At 45.6% G+C, this 25,631-nt stretch overlaps 2 protein-coding genes across 6 annotated transcripts; both read right to left on the reverse strand.

Moving 5' to 3' along the window:
* Nucleotides 1–2,528: 2,528 nt before the first annotated feature.
* FCRLB (Fc receptor like B) lies at nucleotides 2,529–6,800 on the reverse strand. Of its 4 annotated transcripts, none has more exons than XM_033855976.2 (6): nucleotides 6,770–6,800; nucleotides 6,443–6,463; nucleotides 5,851–6,105; nucleotides 4,006–4,272; nucleotides 3,058–3,203; nucleotides 2,529–2,735 (listed from the first exon to the last, which is right to left on the reverse strand). In XM_033855976.2, exons 1-6 carry the CDS (start codon nucleotides 6,798–6,800, stop codon nucleotides 2,529–2,531), a joined length of 927 nt encoding a protein of 308 aa, XP_033711867.1. The 4 variants fall into 4 exon arrangements, with proteins under 4 accessions (XP_033711867.1, XP_033711870.1, XP_033711874.1 ...); XM_033855983.2 differs by having other exon boundaries at nucleotides 2,600–2,735; nucleotides 3,058–3,244; XM_033855979.2 differs by lacking the exon at nucleotides 6,443–6,463.
* A 4,371-nt stretch (nucleotides 6,801–11,171) lies between these two features.
* On the reverse strand, nucleotides 11,172–22,036 carry FCRLA (Fc receptor like A). Of its 2 annotated transcripts, none has more exons than XM_073805200.1 (6): nucleotides 21,928–22,036; nucleotides 18,273–18,287; nucleotides 17,850–18,041; nucleotides 17,263–17,529; nucleotides 16,505–16,789; nucleotides 11,172–15,665 (listed from the first exon to the last, which is right to left on the reverse strand). In XM_073805200.1, exons 1-6 carry the CDS (start codon nucleotides 22,004–22,006, stop codon nucleotides 15,367–15,369), a joined length of 1,137 nt encoding a protein of 378 aa, XP_073661301.1. In that variant the 5' UTR covers nucleotides 22,007–22,036; the 3' UTR covers nucleotides 11,172–15,366. The 2 variants fall into 2 exon arrangements, with proteins under 2 accessions (XP_073661301.1, XP_073661295.1); XM_073805194.1 differs by having other exon boundaries at nucleotides 17,850–18,002; nucleotides 21,928–22,006.
* Between the last annotated feature and the right edge of the window lie 3,595 nt (nucleotides 22,037–25,631).

A 25,631-nucleotide genomic window follows, 5' to 3' on the forward strand; every position in this document is an offset into this window, starting at 1 on the left:
TGCTGGAACCTTAAACAGAAGCTGGATGAGGACTTTTTTTTTCCCCAGAGGAGCATGGCCAGTAAGCTGCCTGTCTGATATCTCTTGATATTTCCTTAGTGCAGGTCTTCCCGGGAGATCATTAACAGGTATTGTAGGGGAAGATCAACGAGAGCTGGGGAGCTTAAAGACAGTGGAGACTAGAGGGCATAAAACTCACTCTTTCCCCCGCCCCCCCCCCCCACACACACATCATTCTAACCCATAAGTTCTTGTTCTTCCCCACTCCCCATATCCCTAACCCTAAATGGAGGTATGTGTCAGGACAGGAAGAAAGATATTGTAGCTGCTAACAAGGTGTGAATGAGGAGATACTGAAGAGATAAAACTCCCTTTTGAATGGCTATTTCACCCTTTTGCTCTCTTAAAAAATGATCAGCTGAGTTTTTAAATTAATTTTTATTGGAGTATAGTTCCTTTACAATGTTGTGTTAATTTCTGCCGTGCAGCAAAGTGAATCAGTTATACGTATCAACTGATTTTTTTTAATGACTCGATTCTTTGATTACCTAGACTCTTGATACTAATGCTAGTCACTTCCTGTCTAGATCAGGGATGGCAGAAACTTCAGGCGACACGGGAGTAGAGTGGGGTTAGCCAGGGAAGGCTTGCTGGGGGAGAGTTCTGAGAAGTGAGCTAAGCCTGCATTAGAAAGGTGGAAATCAGAACCACAAAGACCCTTGTAAACCAGAACCCCAGTACTGGATCATAGGGCCTGGACATAACTCCTCAGGGTTAAGCAAGTGTCCACTGAGGTCAGTTTACTTGATTGCTCTTTCGTAATTTCAAATTAGCTTCTCCTCCAGTAAGGCTTACTGATGCCCTCAGTAAGGAATGCTTCCAAATATCCAACAGGTTAAAGAACCTCTTAACAAGACTTCCATGTTCTGATCCCTTCCTACTTCCCCATGTTCATCTCCTGCCACCTTCTCCCTAAAACACCCCCCCCACACACACACATGCATAAATATGCATAATTCTCCAACCACTTTCAATTATTTGCAGCTCTACAAACACACCACGGTCTTTTATGTCTCTTTGCCTTTGCACCCTCAGCCTGCATGCCCTACCCCTCAATCTTTTCACATCTCTTCTTGGTGAAATCTTGCTCTTCCTTCAAGATTCAATTTCCTCCTCTGAATTCCCAGTGTTTCATAGAGCACTTATCACATTGCACTGTAATTTGTGTGTGTACCCACCTGCCTCTCTCATTTTTATAATTTCAGTGACTTTGCAGTAATAACACGGTGAAGATAATACTAAGAAGAAAAGGATGAAGTATGTTGATGTTATTCTGGTTAATTGTTCAAAAAGAAATGGGAAATTGCATTGTGACTGAATATGTGTCAAGTAGAAGGATGGGAGGGTAGAGTTGTTATCAGTTCTAAGCCTTAGCAGTAAACGTTAACTGATGAAGGATAAGGACCCAATGAGAAATAAACCTCCTGGGAATAATTCACACCAGACTTGCAGAAAACCAATAGTTTTAGTAGGCAGATGAGGGACTTATAAAAATTGAATTGTATGTTAGTGTTGGAATGGCTCTTCGGGAGGTAAGAACATGCTAAAAACTAGAATTCAGCAATTTTGAGAATTTGTCTTAATCTTTCTTCAAAGAGATTTCTTGATGCTAATAGTACCACTTGTTTAGTTAGGCTAAAGTGAGCATGGCCTGCCTGCTGCCACCAGAGCCCATCAGCCTGTCTAGCTATGTTGGCGCAGGAGGTGCATCTGGGTGAGTCTAACAGTATGCTGACCCTTCTAACCTGGAATGGAGGCCCACACAAGTCCCTTTCCCTCTCTAAAACTAGCCCAGGACTTTGAGGGTATACACTCATCAGAAACAGAACTGAAAGTCTTTTAAAATTTAACATTAAAGTCATGATGAATAATTACAACTTGACCCTTAAATGCTCCAAAGAGCTTAGTACCAAATAACCTTAAGTACCAAAAAACTGCCTGTGCTGAAATACATGTTGGGTGGATTTATATGAAAAGCTAAGGATGACTAAATTCAACTTCCAAACGTATACCTCAAAGTAGTAAATAACAGGTTTCTCCTTCCTTACTGAAATCTGTGAGGGGAAGGGAGCCATCAGAGGGAAGGCCTTGTGGTTACGAGGATGTGCTGTGTTAGACTGACATGGCAGCCACCACACTTTATAAGCCACAGTAAGACAGAGGGATGCAGAGATGGCTTTGTAGCGTCTCCACGTGACGGGAAGCAGGAGAGACCAGGGATGGATACGCCTGGAGAGGGGGCAGTAACCATCCCCTCCCTCAGCTCTCCACAGCAGTGGTCTCAGGGGTTCCCTGACTCACAGCAAAGTGGGAAGCGGGGGTCTCGAGTGTGTCCCTGTGCTCTGGGAAGGCCTGTGCCTCCTTTAATTCCAGGACCACCCGGCTGAGAAGGTCTTTGAGCAGCTGCATTTCTCGGAGCAGAAGGTCCATGTCGGGTTTTAGGGCTCCAGTGGTTTGTTCCAAGGGGGTCAGCGGAGCGCAGGCCGGTGGCCCAGCAGTGGGGGCTCCGCCCGCGGGGAACAGCAGCCCGGCTGAGGTGGTGTTAGGGACGGAGGTGACCGACGGGACCGATATGGACAGCGGGGGCTTTCTGAAGGAAAGCGGCTTGTTACCGGGCGCCAAAGCCGCAGCCTGTGGGACCGGGACGGTGGTGGACGCCACGTCCAGGGGAGAACCTGTGAACGCAACACACAGAGAACCGCACGGCTGAAATCCTTCTCACAAGGACTGCGGAGTAAGGAGGGGGCAAGGGATGGGGGTGGTGGGGGTGGGAGAGAAGCGCCGGGCCGGGGAGGAGAGTAAGGGGAGTGAGGAGGGTGGGAACAGAGGTGGAGAGGAGGGAAGGAAGGGGGAGGCGGGCGGAGATGGGGGATGGAGATGGAAGCGCGGGGAGAAGAGGGGGGCCGGCGAGACAGGCATTCCAGAGGGGCGGACGCAGTGCTCCCCTCCCGGGTGGGCTACCCGCCCGGGTGGGCTTCCCGAAGGACAGTCACTCACCCCGCCCCGGAAGCTGCAGCCAAGGGCTGCGTTTCCGGACGCTGCGGCTGGCGGTAGCAACCTCGCACCAGTGTGATTCCAGCTCCTCGACCTCGGGATCGGGGACGGTGTACTCGGCGCCCCAGTCGAAGCGGCGCACGGCGCGACTGTACTTGTAGAAGGCGAACTGCAGCGGCGTGTCGCGCTTCTGAGGGTGCAGGAGCGTCTCGCACCGCAAGACCACTCCGCCGAGGGCCGCGCCGCGAGCCTCCACCCGGCCCATCACCTTCAGCACCGGCGCCTGGAACAGCTCTGCGGAGAGGAGTCCCAGTGGCTAAGGATGCACTTTAGGCCGGCGCAAGGGTCCCAGGGAACCAGGTCCGGCTGGTTCACGGTCCCACGACCCCTCTCCCGGTTTCCCACAAGGGCCCGTAGCCGACCAGGAAGGAGGCTCTGTGTACACGTGGAGGGAGGAAAGTCTTTTGAAATGTGGGGAACGAGTCCACGAGGGAGGGGAGACCTTGAAAGGAGGCGGGACCAGGTATGAACCTTCGTGTCACCTCCCGACTGACACCCAGCTCGGGTTCTCCAGCCTAGAAGGGAGTCGCTGCGCCTGCTTCGCAAGACGCTCAGGAGCAGTTCCCTCGCCCCAGTCCCACAGTGATCCCATCTACTGCCGCTGTCTTTCTGGCTGGGGCTGCGGAGAGAGCTGCCCCCAATATGGGGGTCTCTACCCGGAGTAAGAAGCTGGATGTGTATCGGGGGGAAGGGACACCTGCCCCCACGCAGGCTACAGATCAAGGGCGACTTCACTGAGGAGGAGGAGAGGAGAACGTGTACTTGGTCCCGCAGAGAAATCCGCCATGTGCCAGCTAATGTAACCTCCGCCCCTCCTTTCCCCGCCTGGTTTCTGTCCCAGAATTTCCCAGGGCTCGTTTGCCTCCCTCCTCGGCCCCAAGTCTCCCCCACCTTGCACGGTCACGGCCACCTTGGCGGAGAACATGGGCGCGCTCTCCACCGGGATGCGCATGGTGCCGGAGCACTGGTAGCGCCCGCTATCGCTGGCGCGCGCCTGGGGCACCGTGTAGTTGGCGCTGGAGTGGAAGTAGCGCACGGGTTGGCCATCGTGGTAGTAGTGAAGTTTGTAGACGACCTTGTCGTACCAACCGCGGCAGCGCATGACCAGCGGCTCGCCCTCGAACACCGCAGCATAGGGTACTTGCAGGATCAGCCAGTCTACGACAGTCAGCACAAACAGACTCCAAGAGAAAGTCCAGCCCTGGGTCTCCCATACTTCTCCGCCTCCCTGCTCCCCCGTCCTCCCCCTTTCTCCTCACCAACTCCCTCCCCCCTTACTGGGCACCCCAGGAGCCTCAGAACAAGAAGCATCAGAAGGTGAGTGGGAAGGAAAGGGGAAGACCAGCCTTTTATTAGGTACTGAGAAGACAAAGATGCCTGAGACTTGGTTCCAGCCTCAAAGAGCCATGCCCATCAGAATCCAGTTTAAACTCCTTAGGATGGTATCAGGGCCTTCCTGACCTGGCCTCTGCCTACCTTTTCAGCACCATCTCAGGATTCTCCCCTGCCCCATGTCTCCTTTTCTCTCTCCACCTTCCATTCCTAATGCAGGCTAAGTCCATGCATACTGGACTGCTGGGAGAACTGGCCCTGCTCTGAGCCCAGAGGCTTTGTACCTGCCAAGAAGACCCCTTCACCTGCTGTAGTTGAGGCCTGCTTATCCTGCAGATCTGGGCTTAGATCCTGTCTCCTTGAGAAAACTTACCTGACCCCACCCCCAGACTTAGGCACCTCCCCCAGCACCCTTATGTACCTGATCACCATCATCATCATAGCCAACACTTACATAGCCCTAGTGTCTGCTAGATGCCACTTTAGGTGTTTTCCATCGAGAAAGAATTCCGCAAGTGATAGCCACAATCTCTGTGCTACTCACAGTTCCGCAAGCAGTGACTACCGTCTATCATATTCATTATCTTATCTGTACTCGCTATCAATTTCCAAACAAGAAACCACAGAGTATGGATGTGAAGTATAAGTGCTAATCTGAGCACTGAGTGATGATCTTTAAATTCTGAATACAAAATATAGCCTACCAGGCTAAAATGACATAACATTCCCTACAAAGTAGCCAATCCTGTGCCCTAATGAACAAATTACTGTTATTTCTCTTATCCTGTTTGGAAATCCTTTATCCCCCAGGGAATTGGTTTCTTAATTGACTCTTATGTACGCATGTGTACGTGTCTATAATAAAATTTTGCTGAAGTGCTTTCTTCATCTGCTTTTTTCTTTGAAAACCTATCAATTCATTTTTAATCTTCACAACAACCAAAGAAATAGATGCTCTCATTGGCCGTATTTTAGTGATGGGAGGCACAGAGAAGCGTCACACTGTTCAAGTGGGAGTAATTCCCCCAGCTGCACGCAGCCCGCCCAGGGACCCTCACTTTTCCTGCTTTGCTTTGCCCTTTCTCTCCCTACCCAACCCCCCTCCTCAGAAGTTCTCTATTCAGTATACCAGGTCCTTGGAGCCTCTTCTCTTCTGAGCTACTAAATGAACAGAAATGTTTATTTAGTGTCCATTGCGGCAGGATGGTAAGGGGACCTTTGGGGCCACAAAAGGCTTACTGCATCTCTCACATAGTGCCAAGCAGGTCCCTGCCTGCCCCCATAGACTCAATATAACCCCCTCCTTACTGCCCCAATGGGAGTGGCCCAGTGTCCTCCCCCACAGGAGGGCCATCACTACCAGAGGACATGTGTGCTACCCCTCCCCCATGCTCAAACACTCACCATTGGATACAGAGAGGTGGATGGGGTCACTGACAGGTGCTCCCCGTGTCTGGCATCGATACACCCCTGGTGTCTGCACCTCGATGCTCTTCTTGTGAGAGGGCAGGAGTAGGTGGCCCAAATACCAGAGAGTGCTGATGGGTCGGAGCTCCAGGAGCAGAGGGTGGTACCCATCACACCGCAAGGTTACCCTTTCCCCCTTGAAGATTGTGGTCCAGGGTGGGTGTAGAGACAATATGGGCTTCTCCAGAGTAGCTGGGAGGGTGGGGTATGGGAGGGTGCAATGTGAAAAAGAGAGTCAAGGTGAGGTGGCCAAAGATGAGGTCTGAGGTTGGGAAATCTCAGAAAATGCTAGCTTCCAGGAGCCATCCCTGCGAGAGGAGAGACCACATTGGGCTACAAACTAGTCTCCTGCTCAGCACCATTTCTAAGTGCCAGTGCCTACAGGCAAACTGAGTCACTGGGATTGAGGAGCCATGAGAAGAGTCACTACCCCAGAACAGCTAAGAAGTGGGGAGTACCCAAGCAGGTCACTTAGGATGGTTGGAGTGGAAGTTGTAGAAAATCTGGATGAGGGATGTGTAAGACTCACCAGCTTGCCCACTGCTTGGAACTGCAAAACAAGAAATAAAGAAGCAAGAAGAAGGAGAATGTTGGAGATGAGAGGAAAGAAAGGGACTCACTTGACCATAGGAAGGATTCAACAAGTCTCAAGACCTGTTTTTCTTCTGCCTTTATTTCTCTCAGCTCTCAGAAATCCCCTTCCTCTTTTCCTCTCCAAAGATAGATAACGAATCGAGGATTGAATATTCCCGCAACACACACACACACACACACACACACACACAGAAATACCCTGGCCCCCACTCTTCCCCACACCCAAAGTCCTTATGCCGCTGTTACCTCATTGAGGACTCACCCAGGAGCAGGAGGGCTGTCAGTTCCCACATGATGGGTGGAGATGCACTGGCATGGGATGGGGGAAGGGAGAGAGAGAAGATGGCCAGTGCTGACCACTGAGTACTCGGAGACACTGCTGCTTCTCCCACCCATTTCTAATTCCTGAAGACGGTGGACTGGAGAGAGCAGGAGACAGGCTGGGTACGTGTCAACTCTCAGGTGTCCCAAGCACCAAACATTGTCCCACCTACACCCCCTGAAGCCACCTCACATCTCAGGCCAGCCCCAGCTCCTGTAGAGAAGGCCTGCTGAGCAGAGGCTGTGCCCTTTTCAGCCCACGAAAGCCACACAGAACCCCAGACTCTGGCAGGTGACCCTGCCACCTTCGGGCTCCCAAAAACAGCCCACTCCCATCCCACCTCCTCCCCATCCTCCAGCAGGCTCCATAAGCCTCAATTGAGAAAGACACCTTCATGTGCTTGAGGTCCACCCAGGACCTCACTTTTATTCTGCTCACTTCCTGCTGACAGACATTGGTGTGAGGCCTAGTGAGGTTGACACTGCATTGCGTTCACCTAAGGGTTCACATCCTCCCATGGGTGAATAGAAAAGCATGACTCACCAACCACCTTCTCTGTCACTGTCTTACAGTGTCACAGTCAAGAATAGAAATGTTATGTTTCCCCTTTCTCCCTTCCTGAAACCTTAAACCTTCAGAAGTTAGAAAACACTTCTTTCCTACCCATCCCAATGCTCTCACCCTATAGCATCTCCACTCACTTGTGCCTTCCTTCCTTTCATCTGTCCCCAACCATGCCCCAGTTCTAATAGTCCTTACCTGTGTTAGAGAAGTCACTGCATCAGCCCCTTAGAAGCTTCTCAGAACTGTCCTCCCAACTCTACTGCTTGTGCTTTCCAAGCCATGTGATCATACCCTGAGCAATGGGGAACCTGAATTCTCCTGTAAATACTTAATGAATTTTCCAACCTGATAGTATGTCTCCTTGGGCCATCTTCTGTCCTCACCCGTGGCTGTTTAATACTGGGGCATCTCCTTCCCTTGGAGCTCTGGCAGGAAGGAGATCCATTATCAGACCCTGTCAACTCTCTTAAAGACAGCCCCTTCCCCTCTTCCTTGCTGATGCCCAAAACTTCCATCGGAGAATTCCCTCATAGTTTCTCTTAATGTGCTAGTCCTTGTTGAAATGCAGGTGGCCCTTAGGGAAATGTGATTGGTCCTTTAAATTAAGCTGGTCACTTCAGATCCTGTTTTGAGAGCATGTGTTGATAAAAGAGAGATAGAGTCATATGGGTCTGAACAGTAGGGAGGTAATTGATAAGGTGCTCAGGAGTGGGGGAGGGAGGGAACTAGATACCAGGAACAGAGATTATAACTTGCCTGCTTTGGGAGGGGCCAGGTTAGGCAGTGCCCCCAGCTTCCCCACCTCCTGCCTGATACCTCATCTGGGGCCTGTGTGGGCCTTCCCACATCATTCACAACCTGCCCCCAAGGTCTAACCTCTGCACCAGGTCACCACCTCTATGATATGAATGTAATGCACCCATCAGCTGTCCCTTAGTCTACACAAGCCGACACCATTTTGGCTTCTTATCACTCAGAAGATGGATCTCAGCCTCTTCACCTGATTCCATAAGAAACTTCTTTGTTTTTAAAGTCATTGGAGGTGATTCATGTATTTAGGCAGTTGAGTTGGGTTTTTTTTTTTAATATTTATTTGGCTGCGCCGGGTCTTAGTTGCAGCACGCAGGATCTTTTTTTTTTTTTGAGTTGCAGTTTGCAGGATCTTTTTAGTTGCAGCCTGTGGGATCTAGTTCCCTGACCAGGGATCAACCCGGGCCCTCAGCATTGGGAGCACAGAGTCTTAACCACTGGACCACCAGGGAAGTCCCTCCATAAGAAACTTGATTGCACTCAAAATTCGTGAGGTGTCCGATCTTCCCTGAAAATCTCTAGCATCACCCATAGGGTTCGTATCATACAGTGCTCAAATTTTGGCTTGAAGAATGTCCCACCCACACTTCTTTATTCTAGGCTTTCTTCTGAATTTTTCCCAAATTGGATCATTTTCTCCATTCAGGACTTTTCCCTGCAGAATTTCTAATTCTTCACGCCTTTACTATGCAGAGAAATTTAACAGTTATCATTTGCTACCTGAGCAATTGTTTGAAGCCTATCACGACATAATTTCTGGACAAGATATGCCGTCATCTGATAAGAATTCTGAGGAACAAGACGTTTTCAGTGATGATAATGGAATATTGCTGCTGTTGCTATTGATGATGACGCCAGCTTACTTTCAGTGAGTGCTGCAGCAGTGAGCATGTCACCTGCACCAGGCCAAGTGCTTCACAGATGTTACTTTATTTAATCCCCACGAGAGCCCTTTAAGGAAGGATTATTATTATCTCCATTTTACATGTGTGGAAACTGTGGTGATAGAACTGGAATTTGAATAGAAATCTGTCTCACTCTAAAATCTGCTCTGTCTCTCATGCTCACGGCAGACTGTCATCACTAGTCTTTTCAAGTCTCCTCTCTTGTTTTATTATTTTTTACCTTCATTCACATTACCATTCTCTCCCCCACATGAGCACCCACTATATAATGTTTACAATCCTTTACACATGCACATACTTTTGCTTGAGAACTATTTTGTATTATTAATTTACATAAATGGTATTGTGTTTTAGATATTATTTTCTCTTTTAGAACAAAAGCCAGGGTTTAGAGGAATTTGCCTCTTTTTTTTTTTTTCCTTCCTCGATGATTGAGCTGAGACATCTCACCTCATCTTCTCTGGCCCTTGAACTGGGATTTACATCATTGACTCCCCTGGTTCTCAGGCCTTTGGATTCAGACTAAATTATCCTCTCCTAGGTCTCCAGTTTGCAGACGGCAGATCATGGGACTTCTCAGCCTCCATAATCTCGTGAGCCAATTCCTCATACTCAACTTTCTCTCTCTCTCTCTCCCCCAGCCCCTGACAACCACCATTCTACTCTTTGCTTCTACAAGTTTGGCTATTTCAGATCCCACACATAAATGAGATCATGCAATATTTGTCTTTCTGTGTCTGCCTTATTTCACTTGGCATAATGTCTTCCAAGTTCATCCATATTGTTGTGAATGGCAGGATTTTCTTTTTTTTAATGGCTGAATAATATTCCATTGTGTGTATAATATATAGATATATAATACATACAATATATAGTGTATATAATATAGTATATATACACATATATCACATTTTCTTTATCCATTCATTTGTTGACATTTAGGTTGTGTTCACATCTTGGCTGTTGTAAATAATGCTGCAATGAACATGGGAATGCAGATGTCTCTTTGAGATACTGACTTCACATCCTTTAGATATATATCCAGAAGTGGGATTACTGTTCATTAGGCAGTTCTATTTTTAATTTTTTTGAGTAATCTCCATACTGTTTTCCATAGTGGCTGCACCAATTTGCATTCCCACCAACAGTGCACAAGTGTTCCGTTTTCTCCACAGCCTTGCCAACACTTGCTATCTTTTGTATTTTTGATAACAGCCATTTTGACAGGTGTGGGGTGATATCCTATTGTGGTTTTAATTTGCATTTCCCTGATGATTAGTGACATAGAGCACCTTTTTATAATATATACCCATTGGCAATCTGTATGTCATTTTTTGAGAAATGTCTATTCAGATTCTTTGCCCATTTTTTAATCCAGTTATTGGTTTTTTTGCTATTAAGTTGTTTGAGTTTCTTATATATTTTGGATGTTAACCCCTTATCAGATACAGGGTTTGCAAATATTTTCTCCCATTTCACTCTGTTGATTATTTCCATTGCTGTGCAGAAGCTGTCGCTTCTTCTCATAGATGTACAAAGGAATAAAGAAACATGTAATATAGCCAACTTAGACTTTTAAAAAGCATCCAATTAAAAGCATTAAAATGATTGACCTGAAGTTGAGGTCAAAATTATTTTATTATACCTAGAGAACTGACTTAGGAATAGAAAAGTAAATGGGTTCTTCTCTTCAGAAATGCATAAATATTGGGATCTCTGAGAGTAGTGTCAGGCTGGGCTTTAAGAATGATCTAGTTCAATAATTCTCACTTTGGTCTGTAGATACCTGGGGGTTCTAATGACCCTTTAAGGGGCCTGCAAAGTCAAAACTATGTTTATAATAATACTAAGAGGTTATTTGCCTTTTTCACTAGGTTGACACTTGCATTGATGGCATAAAGCAACAGGGGATAAAACTGCTAACTCCAAAGCACAATTTAAGGCAGTGGCACCAAACTGTATGTTTCACCGTTATGTTATGCACTCGCAGTAAGAAATCAAAACCAAAACAAAACCTTGATGAAATCATTTTAAAAATTAATTTTATTAAATTTTGAGCTCAAAATATGCATATTTTTAATATTCTGTGTGATGAAATAGGAAGTATGCACTTCTGTACTGAAGTACAAAGCCTGTCTTCATTGAAAGCTGTTACACAATTGAGTTCTGAGCTGAACCAGAACAAGCTACTCTTTTTCTCGGAATACCATTTTTAATTGAAAGAATGACTAAAACATTGGTCATTCAGACTTGGGTATTTCTCAGACATTTTCTCAAGAGTGAACAAAGTGAGTCTGTCACTTCAAGGAAAACATCTGACAGTAATTATTGCCAATGATGAAACTCAAGTTTTCAAATGAAAATTAGAATTTTGGGAAAATTTGTATTCATGATCATGATCTTGACAGCTTCCCAGTAAGTAAAGACTTTTCTGAAGATATCGGTGGTGATATTACATTCAATTTTTAAAATATTGTATATAGTGAGATGGTATCAACGTTTGAAAGATCTGTATAACTTTGTGAACAAATATTTTCAACCCACCAATGCATGGGTGAAAGATCTGTTTAAAGTACAAGAAGGACCAATGAATTTTAATGTAACAGAGTAAGAAACACTTGTTGCTATGGTTTCAGATTCCATAATGCAACTCCTGTTTAAGAAACTACCCCTTGTCGAGTTTTCAGGAAGCATCAAAGAAGAATATCTACAATTATATGAAAAGGCTCTTAAAATGCAACTACAAATCTATGAGGCGGGGTTTTCTTCATAAGCTTCCATTGAACTCTCCTTGGAGAGCAGAGATCATGTTAAATTTGTCTTCTTTTTTTCTTATAGAACCTTGCACAGTACTTTGCACATAAATGTCAAATTAAATGAAGGTGCTTCTGTACTGACAAAAATTAGCTGTCTTGTCTGGCTGGGAAAATGTGTGAAACATCTACAGTCATGTCTTTAAGGTTAACAAAAAAATGTTCACCAAATCCAAAAATAGTAAGGGTGTACTGGGGGCAATCTTTAGTAAGTTAGGGTTACTTGGGGATCAGTAAAGGAAAGAACTACTTCATACTGTAGGTAATAAACTTGGCTTCTTATTACTGCTAAGAAAAGACAATGGCAGAAAACAAAAAGGAATTTGAAGATGATTTAGAGAAATATATATATATATATTTAAGGAGGCCTAAATTCCTACTCTGAGAAGATTTTACAAATTAATAATTTAGGGCTTCCCTGGTGGGGCAGTGGTTAAGAATCTGCCTGACAATGCAGGGAACACGGGTTCGAGTCCTGGTCCGGGAAGATCTCACATGCCACAGAGCAACTAAGCCCGTGAGCCACAACTACGCTCTGAGCCTGCGCTCTAGAGCCCACATACCACAACTACTGCAGCCCACACGCCTAAAGCCCATGCTCCACAACAAGAGAAGCCCGTGCACTGCAATGAAGAGTAGCCTCCTGCTCGCCGCAACTTAAAAAGCCCGCGCGCAGCAACGAAAACACAATGCAGCCAAAAATAAATAAATAAAATACATTTTTAAAATTAAAAAAATTAATAATTATATCTACCTGTGTGCTCCTCCCCGATGGTTTCTCCCATTAGCCCCTCAGAGGTAACTACTATCCTGACCTTGGTGTTTCCATTTTTGTGCCTTTTTAAAAAGGTTTATCGTATGTATGAGTGAATGGTTAAGCAATATATTCCTTTGTATAAAGGGCATCACACCATATGATATCTTCTGGGACTTGCTTTTTTCACTGAATGTTAATATTCCTGATATTCTTTTATGTTGCTGCATTGTAGCTATGGTTCATTTATTCTACTGTTGTATAGTATTCTGTTCTGTGAAGCTAGCACAACTTATCCATTTTTCATTGGACAACCGAATTGACTCCAAAGTTTTGATTTTACAAATAGTGCTATTATGAACATTATTGTACTTGTCTTCTGGTGTACATGTACTCGGCATATATATCCAGGCATGGAATTCTGGGTTATAGGGTATGCAAGTGTTCGCCTTTACAAGATAATAGATGTGCTTTGTATCTAATGTTTATTTCAGAGATAACATCCAGTGTAGCTGCATTAGGACCTCTGTGGGTTACAGAATCCTAAACTGCACAGGCCATAAACCCAATCTAGTATAACAATTCCTTTTCCCACCCCCTCTCCAACTTCCCCAGGACAGGTAGAGACAGGTAAAAGCTCTCTCTCTCTGCCTGTCTGTCTCTCTCTCTTCATTCTTTCAGTTATGTTCTTGCCTTCCTCATCCCTGATGATAACAGATTCTCTCCCTGAGGCTTCCAAGCTCCTGACCAAATCTGGGCCCCCTGGGGAGAATCTGGAGATTTTGCTGATGCCAGACATACCACTCGTCCTTTAAGGTTCAGCTTAATTCCCATCTTCTTCAGGATGCCTTCCCTTATTATGCTGACCCAATTCAATTCAATGAAACAAAATTTACAGAGAGTTTAAATATGCCTCATTAAACTAGACACCAATGAGTCAATGTAGATCAGAGAGCTCAAGGAGCTCTCAAAGTGTTCACCCTCTAGTGAACAGAAATAAGATAGTAGAAAATTAAAATGCAGTGTGACGATAGAGGTCCACACAGACACATGGATGATGAGTACAGAAGTGAGACACTTAGTCAGCTGCACCCACTTCTTCCTTTCTTGATCTCGGTGAGCTTTTATTGTCTGGACATGACTTCCTTATTTAGCATGAGCTTGCAGGATGCATTCATGAACATGGTACCATTAACTGAAATCAATTCCATGTAGAATGGTTATAACATAGTATCTTTGGAGATCCAACATAGTCCACTGGCAGTTAAGCTTCCACTTTGGTCATCCACCAAATGACGTATCTCTGGTCATCATTTCTTGCAACTCCCATTCATACAGTTGTTAATCGATCCTCTCACGCTGCAGTGATATTTGTGGACTTTTACCAATTTCCAGTTTCTTTCTCATCTTTCCACTTGAAGGTGTTAGGAGCCACCATAAAACTGGCATTTTAGAGGGAGCTAGGAACCACCATAAAACTCAAATTTTAACATCCAGCATGATTCTGTTCCTTTATTTCTTTGTGGCATGTCTGGACCGATCACAGGTACATATTTTGTAAATCACTGTGGGTCCAAACTATACACAGAATAAATGGCACAAAGAAAAAGTACACTGGATAACCTCATACCACATGATTTAGGAGAAACGTGGTAGAACGCTCTTTGGCTGAGGTCATGAAATGGTGTGCTAACTCACTGACCAAAACTTCCTGTAGAATCTGGCAGGCTAGCTCTCATTGGCTGAGAATATACAATAGCAGTCCAAGCATAGAAAATAAAGTATTACTATGGTACCAAAATAGATTTATGTATATTTTTAAAGAAAACTATTTCAGAGACAGATTAAAACAAATAATTGCTGCTCTGGCATTGTTCTACTCGATCACGTGTTTCTGAGTCCACTAGGATCCTATGGGAAATTTTTATATACCCTGCTTTAATTGTTTAATGGGTAGGAGTATTACTGACCCTCCATCCCAAATTGTAAACTTTCTATAGACAGAGACACTGTCTTATGGGTATACTTAACATAGCATCAACTTGGGCATGTAGCAGAGGCCAACAAAATACCAGCACGTAATTAATATTTGCTGAATAAGGCTAGGAGGAGAGAATAAGTAGAAGAAGCAAAGGTCCACCCCAGAGTCCAACACCTCCATTAGGCTGGGGTTTCCCAACCTCAGCACTATTGACATTTTGGACCAGATAATCCTTTGTTGTGGAAGGCTGTTCTGTGTATTATAGGATGTTTAGCAGCATCCCCAGCTTCTACTCACTAGACACCAGGAGCACACCCTCCCTGCAATGTAACAATCAAAAATTTCTCCAGACATTGCCAAATGTCCCCTAGGGTGGGGAGGGATTGCCCTTGGTTGAGATTGCTGCATTAAATCTATCATCTCATTGCTTCTCTTTCAATCACCAGATTCTGATCTGGGCAACAGAAGGCAACTCCTGGTCTAGATAGAGCAGGAATATGTTGTCATGTTCAGGGAGATATACAATTATAGCTAAACTCTAATTACCACTTTGTACACGTTTATTTATACTCACCTATCCCTGTTAACTCTAGCGAAACACTGGGCAGCTTGTAAAACTACTTATGCTTAAGTATGGAACAGAAAGAGGACAACTAGAAAGAGTTGGATTTATTGGGGGTAGTTGAGCAACACGGCAGGTGAATTATTTACTAATATTTGGCAGGATCCTTTGTGGCCTGAAGCTTCAGGTGGCTGGACAAGTCCCTCAGCTCCATGACCAGGTGACCAAGGATGACCCTCATATCCTGTATTTGTTTGAGGAGAACACGCATCTGGTGATGCAGATGGGGATCTGGGAAGTGCAGAGGAGAAGAGGAGCCCAGATCCTTAGAAGAAGGGGTGGGCAGGGGAGGCAGAGGCCCAGGGGGCTCCGTAGAAGTAGTTTCTGGAGCAGCTGATTTCTGAGGAGCTGGATTCAAGGTGGGGGGTGCAGCAGAGCTGGAGGGACCTGGATTATGGGATAGGAGACACAGACAAGAGTGAAGTCTGACTCTGGCCCTACCCTCATATTCCTGGTCAGTCTTTCTTATTCTCTGAAAATAGCTGTGGGGCCCAATGGCAACAAAATCTTGAGGACTCTGGTCCAAATTTGAATGTGAAGCATAGTTACTTCTGCTTAAAAATCTTGCACAATGAAGCCTCATCATTAGAGGACTATGGATATTAGCCAGTTCTTCCCCTTTCAGTCTAATTCCTTACAACATGCATGTGGTAACTGGTCCTAGGTCAACCTCTTATTGTATATGCCATTAGTGTAATTCCTTACCCTTGTGCCAGCCTTCAGTGTTTTGAGGACACCTCTGCTGGCCCCTCGAGTCACCTCCTCTTCAGAATGAGCATCTCCCATTCCTCCCATTATTTTCCTTCTGACATGACCCAAGCGCCCTCACTACCCTGGACACCTCCTCCGGGTATATTTCAGGTCAAATGCAGCCTTCTTAATGGGGACTCCCAGAATTGAATAAGAACTCCAGACTACTTCGTCCTCACAGTAGATACTATATTCCTACAAATGCCCAGAGGTCATGTAGGGAGTGTAAAGTCTATGGGGAAGCAGCTGTGGAGTTGGCTCAGGTCTTCGTTTGATGAGGTATACGCCACAGTCTGAGGGAGAAGTTTCCTATTTGTGCTTTCTTCCATCACTAGGGACTCTGACTTATGGTTCCTGCCTCCCATGTGTCCTTTCTTAACCTGCTTACACTGAACCTTAGCTCAAAAACCCAATTGTCCTATTCCCCCCCTACCCCTGCCTTTTCACACACACCAGACATATACACACTAACTCACCCTGCACCCTGATCTCCAGCTTGGGGCTCTGTTTCCAAACTTGGTTGTCCTCAGTGGCTGCTTCACACCAGTAGGACCCAGAGTGTGCCTCTGAAGCAGTAGGGATCTGGAATTCTGAGGAAGGGCCCCTGCTACGCACTGTCCTGCTGTCCTTGTAGAAGGAGAAGAGGAGGTGGGCAGCTGACCTCTGCAGGGGCAGCTTTGTCTGACAGCTCAGGGTTACCGGGCTTCCCTCTTGGGGCTCAGCTGAAGGTGTGGCTCTGAGAACCGGGGCTCGAAACAGTTCTGGGGGAGAGATAGGTGAGGAAGAAGAACTCAGCCATCCTACATTCAGGTGGACCCATGACAGGCAAAGACCCCCAGTCACACTTTCCTTCCCCTATTTCTATCGGGAAGGAGTTCTCTTAGAGAAGTTCCCATTTGAAACTTTCAAGTCCTATCTCTCTTCAATAGACAGGACTAGAAAAGATCTAGAGATGGGCACATCTGACCGTAATCCAGACGCCTAGTCAGTGAACATTGGGAAGCATAGAACTGTAGGACAAAGCAGCAGGAAACATGCTGAACTTGGAGTTGGGCTAAATGACTTGAAAAGGCAATGCTAAGATGCTGCCCCTTTTGAAGCCCAACTTGGACATTTGTCAGCAACCTACTCCTTAACCCTTCAGTGACCTTACCATCTCCAGTGAAAGACATTTCTGGTCCCTCTGTCTCTCCCCACCTGCCTCTGCCACAATGACACGGCCTCTAGCTCTTACCTTGAACTGTGATAGCCACAGGAGATGCCGTTTCTGGGCTCCCAGGACCAGGGCTCCTGAAGATAGCACTGCAGTGGTAGTGCCCACTGTCTGCCTTTCGCGCCACGGCGATGGAGAATTCCTTGTTAGGTCCAGGGGGACCCAGGGCTGAGCCATCTTGGTAAAAGGTGACCTGGGTCAGTGGCCAGTCTTGCCAGGCCTGGCAGCGCAGAACCATAGGGTCTCCCTCAAATATAGGCCAGGCTGGACTTTGGAGGATCAGCCAGTCTGCGGTCCAAAGCAAGAGCTGAGTGTGACCCACTGCCTTCCTTGGGAGCTCCCTCAGTGCTGCCCACAACAGACCACTCTAATCTTTCTCTGAGGGGCCAGGTAACTTTCACCACTGGTTGGGAGTATGGAACAATTTCTCTAGGGCCTAGCACAGAGGGCACCCTGGCTTCTTGGGCTGAAGATGGGGCAGATGATATCTCATCCCCTGGCCAGTTTCAGGGGGCACCTTCCTGAGTGGGCTGTGGGGCTGAAAGGAGAACTTTGGCAAATGGGAGAAAGACCTGGCCTGCACTGGTCAGTCCCTCCTGGGACCTCACCGTAGGACACAATCAGATGGAAGGGTTCACTGAAAGTGTAGCCCTTGACCTGGAAGTCGACTTCCCTTGGGTCCGTCAAGTCATCCTCAGTGTGGCAGCTGCCCTCCTGGGTGCTGACAGGTCCTTCGCACTGGAGCGCCTCAAAACCGGCAGCTGGGGAGGGCATGGTCCGAGAAGAACCAGAAAATGATGCTGTGATTGGAGAAAGAGGACAGGAAATTGCTTTCCACAAGAGTCCCTCCCTCTCCTCAGGGAATTATATTTTTTAGAGTGGAATAGGAAGACATCAAAACATTTTTTCCAAGAGACCCATATGGATCTCTCGGAGGGATACAGCTGACTTGATTCGCTGGCTTCCAGGTGCTGTCAGTGAACGGACTGTGGTTTGAAGAAGGGGTGCGGGGGAGAGAATGGTGAACTCACCAGCATGACATCCAGCTGCAGTGCAGGAAGCCAGAGGCCAAAGACAACGAGGACCCCAGAGCCGGCAGACACAGGACAGGAGGGAAAGGGAAATGATCAGATTCTAACATTTGTTGGGTGTTTACCACATACCAGACACTGCCAGCCATGTTCACACCTTATCACACAAATCTTGCAAGATTTCTAGGTATGTGATTTCACTCCCATTTTATAAATCTTAAATGAAACAGGTTTAGAAAAGTCAATTCGTTTACCCCCAATTTAAAAAGAGAGTAGGGAGTGGAGCAAGAAACTCAGGTATGTCTGAGTCCAAAATCAGTGTTCTTTTTACTTCATTGTTCAGACATGATCTACTTTAGTCTTCAGACCTTCCTTGGGGACTTTCTTCCAAATTTTCATTTCCCCAAATTCACTTGGTTCTTCATCCTTGAACATGTTATCTACAAACTAGCTTTTAGTATCTTCTTCCTTGCTCCCCCTTTCAGGTCTTCCTTTTTCAGCCATCTCTAACTTAATGTCCTCTGTCCCTTGAACTTTCCCTGGCAACGGTAGAGTCCATCCCGTGTCTTTCTCTCTACACCTGAACCTCTACTCTCAGTCTGTACTGGTAACTATGGAACAATTCTTTCTTTGCTTGGGGTTGAATAGAGTTACAGATTTCTCACCACATGTCTCCTCAACCTATCTCTTAGTTCCATGGTTGACCAAGGCAAGGTAAATTTCTCCCATCTCCACGACTGCTTCTTGTCCCTTATAATGCCTCTCTTCCTCTTCTGGCTCCATGGTCATTAACATGTACTCAGTTATTCACTCTGTCCTTTCCTATCCTACTTGCTTTTGTTCCCTTCCACTTCCAAAGGCCCAGGACTCTTCTTTGACCTTGTAACCTCCCTTAGCAAGGCCCCTCTCTACTTCCTAATTCTCATTAAATAGTACCAAGTACTTTCTTTAGATCCTCTCTCAGCTCCCTTCACCACTCTGCTACCCATTTTCAGTTCCTCCATTGTCACTCAACTAGACTCAGCCTCCTGTCTTTTTCTAAAATAAAATACTGTTGGGCTATCGGGCACTTTCACTCAATAAACTATGTAGTAGTTGTTATTATTCTCGTTTTATGGATAGGAAAACCAAATTCAGAAATATGAAAAGTGACTTTTTCAAAGTGGCATAGAGCTGGTAACTAAAAGAAGAGGGGCTTGAAAACAGAGCATCTGATTCCATGTCTAGAGTTCTCACAACAATACCACTGCTGTATCTTAATACAGTCACCCAGTCCTGTCTCTATGAGTTCAATAAAACAACTCTTGTGCAGGGATAAAGCAGGTGCTGAGAATTCGAAGATAAATAAGAGAAAGTTAAAAAACAAACAAAAAGGCATTGTCCCTGCCTACAAATAACTCTCAGTTCAGTGGATGCACAGGCATGGGAAGAGATTGTTTCAGCACAAGGAAGAAAGTAATATGAAAGAATTATCACAGGTAGCCATCAAAGCAGAGAGGAGGGTTCAAGGAAGATTTCCCGGTAAAGATGCCACCTAAGCTGAGTCTTTAGGGATGCCAAGAGTCTGTAAGTGAGACAGGAATAGGGAGCAATGGGGAGAGCTCATTTCAGGCAGAGGTAGCAGTATGAGCAAAACTTTGGAGATAGGTAAGGGTCTGGTGTGTGAATATAAGCAAGTTGGGATTTATTAGAGAATAAATTGCAAGGCTCAAAGGGTGAGAGAAGAAGCTGAAAAGTTTTAAAAGATGCCAAGTTACGGTGGACCCTTAATGCCATGATAAGTATCTTAGGCTAGCAGACTTGGATTTTAGAAATCACTCTGGCTGCAGAGTGCAGAATGTATTTCAAGGACATAAGGCTGAGATATGAAGATTAGTTAGGAAGCTGTTGGTCTAGCCCAAGACAGAAATGATGAGGGCTTGTCCTAGGATACCATTAGTTATGTTTCAGGGAAGAGACGGGCTCTAAGACCAACTTAGAAGGTAGACATTGCCAAACTTGATAATTGATCATGTGTAGAGGATGAAGGAGAAGGAGGAATCTAGGTTGTCTCCCAAGTTTTTGACCAGGATATCAGGGTGGATACCATTAACTGAGATCAGAAATAGTGAAAGATGAAATTAGGAGAATTCCCTTGTGGCCTAGTGGTTAGGATTCTGGGCTTTCACTGCCATGGCCTGGAGTTCAATCCCTGGTCAGGGAACTGAGATCCCACAAGCCTGCAAGCAGTGTGGCACAGCCAAAAAGAAGATGAAATTAGGAGAGGGAGGGACCAAGAGGACAGAGCTCTGGTCATATTGTGCTGAGATACCTTGAAACATACAGGTAGCTATGTCTTGTGCAAAGCTTGATGTTTGAATGTGAAACTCAAAAGCATGATTAGGGTTGGAGATATGACTTAGACCTCTTAATTATAGAGTTGTAGTGGTAAAAATTATACAGACAAATAGCTTACTAAGGAGACTGTAAATTAAAAAGTAGGGAGGCAAGGATACAACTGTAGAAAACACCAGTCTTTAAGAGAAAGAGGGACTTCCCTGGTGGCGCAGCAGTTAAGAATCCGCCTGCCAATTCAGGCGACATGTGTTCAAGCCCTGGTCCGGGAAGATCCCACATGCCGCGGAGCAACGAAGCCTGTGCGCCACAACTACTGAGCCTGCATGCCACAACTACTGAAGCCCATGCACCTAGAGCCCACACTTCACAACAAGAGAAACCACCGCAATGAGAAACCCGTGCGCCAGAATGAGGAGTAGCCCTCGCTCGCCACAACTAGAGAAAGCCCATGCACAACAACGAAGACCCAATGCAGCCAAAAAAAAAAAAAATTTAATTAATTAATTAATTAAAATAAATAAATAAAATAAAAATTTTTTTAAAAAAAGAGAAAGAGAAGCCACCAAAGGGACCAAGCGAGATACATGGAGTACAGGGAGAAGCCAGGGGAGTAGAGATTGCCGAGGAAGAATAACTGATCAACAGTGCCCAATACAGAGAAGCCCAGCAGGATAAGATTTTAAAAATGTGCAGTGTTGGGCTTCCCTGGTGGCGCAGTGGTTGAGAGTCTGCCTGCCAATGCAGGGGACACAGGTTCGTGCCCCGGCCCGGGAAGATCCCACATGCCGTGGAGCAGCTGGGCCCGTGAGCCATGGCCGCTGAGCCTGAGCGTCCAGAGCCTGTGTTCTGCAACGGGAGAGGCCACAACAGTGAGAGGCCCGCGTACCGCAAAAAAAAAAAAAAAAAAGTGCAGTGTCAGTATAAAGGTCATAGCACCCTGACCAAAACTTCCAGTGGAAGTTTCCAGTGGAAGCCAGACTGCAAGCATTGAGGAGTGAGTGAAAAGTGGGGAAGTGGAGAAAGCAAGTTCAGACTACTCTTTCAAGAAATTTATCTGAGAAAAGGAAGAAAAGAACTGAGATGGTAGCTAAAGAAGACATCATAGTCAAGGGGACTTTTAGGATGGAAAAACTTTGAAGATTTTTATATTCAGAAAGAGCCATTCAGTCCTGCACACCAAACTTGCTTATATTATCCTTCTTATCCCACCTGAACACGGCTTCTTTGGAGGGCTGAAGTTAGTCCCTGCTTCTTTCCTGGGTCTTTTCCCCAAAGTCAGGAATATCTCCATTTCCACACATTCAAAGATTTTACTTACCCAGTAGCATCTGGGCTGCCCAGAGCATAGCAGGAGAAAAGTAGAAGACCCCAGCCATGAGGACACAGCCCAGCTTCATGGTGACTGTGTTTAGGTCCCCTGCAGCTTCTAACACACTGATTTTCTTCAACACGATACCTCTCAAATTAGAAAAGAGGAAGTAAATCTAACTGTCTGATCTCCTTTCATATGGGACCTATTTTAAAATTTTATTTATTTATTTGTTTATTTATTTATTTATTTTTGGCTGCGTCAGGTCTTAGTTGTGGCGCGCGGGCTTCTCTCTAGTTGTAGTGCGCAGTCTCCAGAGTGTGTGGGCTGGGCTCGGTAGTTGCGACGCACGGGCTTAGTTGCCCCGAGGCGTGGGGGATCTTAGTTCCCCAACCAGGGAACAGACCCTGCATCCCTGCATTAGAAGGTGGATTCTTAACCACTGGACCACCAGGGAAGTCCCTGGGGCCTATTTTCAACTTTGCAATCAGCTTTCATCCTTCAGATTAACCAGGTGGGTTCCAGCATCAATAGCACCCTTAGGGTTGTGGATGAAATGATAGCCCTCTCAATTGTTCAAAGATTCCCCCATAGAGTTCAGAGACCTTCCAAAGCACACAATTGTCTGATATCCCACCAGCCTTCACAAACTCTGGAAAAGGTCAGTACAACAATCATCCGTTTCACTGATGAAATAACTGGGGACAGGAGGCAGGAAATTGCTTGAAGGCTACCCAGAAAGTCACAGGGAGAGCAATGGTGAGAATTCAAGTGTCCTGCCCTGTCCTGCTCCAAGCCTTACATGTTTCTAGTAACCAGACTACAGCAGGACAGAACGGGGAGGAAGATTGGTAATGGCACCAAATTAGATATCAGATTAGTCCCCTGGTATAATCCTACCATCCAAAGCCCACACAAATTTGTACATAAATTTTTCTAGACTCATACCTCAACTCTCTGTTTCTACAGTATGACTAAGGCTATTCAGTCTCAGTGGAGATCTGAGTACAAGGCAGAGAGAGTCCCCTGGGAAAGAGCAGAGGGAAAAAGAAAGTCGATTTCCAGAGGACCTAGCAGTAAGCCCAGGCCTCAGGCGCATGACCAAAGTACAAACCACTGATCCTGAAGAAATTAGAGACAGAAGGCATCCGATAGCTTGAGAAACCTGAGGAGGGTCAGGAATAGGGGCAATATGGAGGCCACAGCATCTCTCTTCAGTTCCAGGGTGCCTTATGGGAATCATTGTCCCTGCCTCCGAACGTTTGCTGTTTGACTGAGGTCTCCTCAACGGCAGGGCCCATGCCTTTTTTCACAGGGACCACACTCCTCTCCCCTTCCCATCATAATACCCACCAGGCCCTCAGATGGTTACTTGGGGATGAAATGAGCCATCATAAATGGGGGAAGGCAATCCTGCCTGAAGGCAGAAGGAGGGCCAGCGTGACCCTTCAACCGTGCAAAAACCACACATCAGAACAGACATATTAGCAACGGAGGCATCAGAGAGTGGATACTTCTCGATCTAAAATAAGAATTTAGAATAAATTTTCCATTATCTGAGAGACAAATGTTTTTTTGCAGGTGGCCCCGGGGAATCTGGTGAGAGTAGGGGTTGAATATGGGTGTGAGGGGAGGCAGTGAGGCAGTAAGCCTTGCAGGTGATGTGATGTGATGTGAAAGAACCAGCAGCCTCAGAAGAGGAAGAGAAGTCTGGGCCAGACCTAATGAAAATGAAGAAAATGAAATGTGTTTAGATGGACCTCCACCCCCTAAAATATAGACTCTCAGAATTAGGTCTTTAAGGGGCTTGCAAACTAACCCCAGAAATCTTTTCCTTCTCATGCCACCCCTTCTCCTTAACTGTCCCTACCATTGAGTCGTACCTGAATAGAGGCTCTCATCTCTACGTACCGTCCTGCATCAACTCTCACAGGATCCTACTCTCAAAATGGAAAGCAAGAAGGTCTCTGAACATACGGAATGAAACTCTCATGTTCTTTACACTGAAATTTCTCCTAAGCTTCTAGAAAATTTTACTCACTTGAAGCTTGATCCATGAGCTATTTAGAACAGATGTGATTCACTTGGAAAAGAGCAACACTGGGTCTGTTACATGCTTATGGAGTCCAACCTCAGTTTCTTGAGTTAGTTCTGGCATCAAGATCACCCCAGAATTTTCACAGGGCAATGGGGCAAGTCCCCGTCCTCATCCCATCCCAATACCAATTAGACCTTTGATATCATCCCCAACTGCTCCTGGCTTGTCACAAGTGGGCTGATGTTTATTTTTTCTTTATTTTTATTTTTTTTAATTTTTTATTTTTTTTGCGGTACACTGGCCTCACTGTTGTGGCCTCTCCCGTTGCGGAGCACAGGCTCCAGACATGCAGGCTCAGCGGCCATGGCTCATGAGCCCAGCCGCTCTGCGGCATGTGGGATCTTCCCAGACTGGGGCACGAACCCGTGTCCCCTGCATCGGCAGGCAGACTCTCAACCATTGCGCCACCAGGGAAGCCCTATTTTTTCTTTATTTTTAATTGGGTAGATAAAAGATATTTATAAAAGATGTGAAGGTATAAAGAATAATGATGCAAGGCAGACTTTTGCACCCTCGCCCAGTTGAGGAAATAGAGTATTACCATTATCCTTGAAGTACTGTGTGGGTCTCTTCTGATTTCATCCTCTTCCTTCCCTGTGACAATCAACCACAATCCTGATCTTGCATTTACCACTCCCTTTATTTTATTTATTTTTGCTTTTTAAATTTTATTTATTTTTAGAATTGAAGTATAGTTGATTTACAATGTTATGTTCATTTTCTGGTGTACAGCAAAGTATCACTCCCTTCATTTTACAGTTGTAATAAATATAATTTTACACTATAAACTTTAGTAAATTGAATAATATTGTATTTATTGTTCTGAACCTTACTTTCTTCTCTCTTTTCGGTGAATTTCTTTATTAGCCTTTTGGTGGGGACAAAAAGTTCTTAATTCCTTTTCTGGCACACTTTAGGTCAGATGTGTGTGTGCATGTGTGTGTGTGCATGTGTGTGGGTGTTTCATGTTTGAAAACTATTTTTTAAGAGTAGTTTTAGATTCATCCCAAAACTGAGGGGAAGGTACAGAGAGTTCCCACATCCCTCCTGCCCGCACACATGCACAGCCTCCCTCTTTATTGCCAGCTCCCATCAGAATTGGCACCTTTGTTAAAACTGATAAACCTAGTACATCATAATCACCCAAAGTCCACAGTTTACATTAGGGTGCATTCTTGGGGTTGTACATTCTATGGGTTTAGACAAATGTATCCATAATTATAGTATCATATAGAGTATTTTCACTGCCCTACAAATCCTCTGTGCTCTGCCTATTCATCCATCTACTTCCCCAACCCCTGGAAACCACTAATCTTTTTACTGTCTCCATAGTTTTGCCTCTTCGAGAATGCCATATAGTTGAAATCATACACTGTGTAGCCCTCTCAGATTGACTTCTTTCACTTAGCAATATGCACTTGTTTCCTCCATTTCTTTTCATGGCTTGATAGCTGATTTCTTTTTAGCCCGAAATAAGATTCCAGGGACTTCCCTGGTGGTCCAGTTGTAAAGAATCCGCCTTACAATGCAGGGGACACAGGTCTGATCCCTGGTCAGGGAACTAAGATCCCGCATGCTGTAGGGAAATTAAGCCCGCGTGCCACAACCACTGAGC

Source organism: Tursiops truncatus, chromosome 1, assembly GCF_011762595.2.
Source record: "Tursiops truncatus isolate mTurTru1 chromosome 1, mTurTru1.mat.Y, whole genome shotgun sequence".
Classification (NCBI taxonomy): Eukaryota; Metazoa; Chordata; class Mammalia; order Artiodactyla; family Delphinidae; genus Tursiops; species Tursiops truncatus.